This window comes from Numida meleagris, chromosome 5 (assembly GCF_002078875.1).
Source record: "Numida meleagris isolate 19003 breed g44 Domestic line chromosome 5, NumMel1.0, whole genome shotgun sequence".
Taxonomy (NCBI): Eukaryota; Metazoa; Chordata; class Aves; order Galliformes; family Numididae; genus Numida; species Numida meleagris.
Window position 1 is genome coordinate 69945831 of NC_034413.1, and position 1209 is coordinate 69947039.

Genomic DNA, 1209 nt, shown 5'->3' on the forward strand with positions numbered 1-1209 from the left:
GGAAGGAAGGAAGGAAGGAAGGAAGGAAGGAAGGAAGGAAGGAAGGAAGGAAGGAAGGAAGGAAGGAAGGAAGGAAGGAAGGAAGGAAGGAACCAGAATATGGATCTCTCTTAGCACTTTTGATGCACTTGACCATTTTAACCAGTTTTGATGCACTTAATGATTTAGAGGACAGTTTTGATGCACTTAATGATTTAGAGGACATACCGAGCTGATGTTTTCTTGGTTGCGCTTGGCTCTCTCCATTTCTGGGGTCATTGGTGTTGGGGTTCCTTTTGCGAGGTGTTCTTTGTACAACACCTACATGGTACAAAAGGCACCAACAAGTCAAGATCTGGTAACCCAGCTCATTGTTATGCTGCTGTTACTGGGTAAGCATATTCAGCACTGCAGGGCTAGGAAGGATCTTAGGAAATAAATAAAGCTTCTAAAACGTTATTTGCTAGAGCAAAAGGGAGAAAAGGGGAAATAGGCAAAAACATGGAAAAGAGAGAGAACTGGGCTAAATTAGAAGTGGATTTTTTTCACAATGGTAATTTTTAATCTAAGGCAGGTGTCTTCTTTCAGTACCGAGCTAATTTGTTCCTGGTTGCGTCTGACTCGCTCCATCTCGGGAGTGACCGGCGTGGGGGTCGCCTTCCCTAAGCCTTCCTTGTACACAACCTACAGACCACAAAGCAACCCAACGTCACAAGTGTACAGATTAAAACTGTCGTGACACTGGTTTTTAGAACAAACACCATTCGTTACAAAAGGGAAAAAATAAGTGAGGAAAAATATTAAAAAGTTAAATAATGAAAATAAATACGTATCTTTCGTACGTTTTAATTTGAAATTATGAGTTTCTAAATCTGAGGGGGAAAATTAGAGGGTTAAGTAAAAACCAGGCAACCTTAAGTCATTCAAAAAGAGAAAAAAAGCTCTATCTAACAGCCTTTACATCGAACGATACCGAGCTAATCTGTTCTTGATTGCGTTTCACTCTCTCCATCTCGGGAGTGATAGGGGTGGGGGTTGCTCGCCCCAAGTTCTCTTTGTACAACACCTGTGGGATACAGAACACGTATCCGGCATCTCACAAAAAAGCACGAACATTCAAAAGGATTTGAACACAAGGTATGACTTTTAGTTATCAAAATTCAAAAAAAGTAATGGTGGATTACGGTGCGGAGCACTGCACAAAGCCAAACATCTAAAGCTGGGGGGGGG

General features: G+C 41.7%; 1 protein-coding gene across 1 annotated transcript in view; it reads right to left on the reverse strand.

Moving 5' to 3' along the window:
* The window catches only part of NEB (nebulin), a 124662-nt gene that overhangs the window by 8055 nt on the left and 115398 nt on the right, over positions 1-1209 (reverse strand). Inside the window, 3 exon segments of the mRNA XM_021399955.1 lie at positions 167-300; positions 571-663; positions 953-1045. Of these exon segments, the coding sequence (XP_021255630.1) occupies positions 167-300; positions 571-663; positions 953-1045 (320 nt within the window).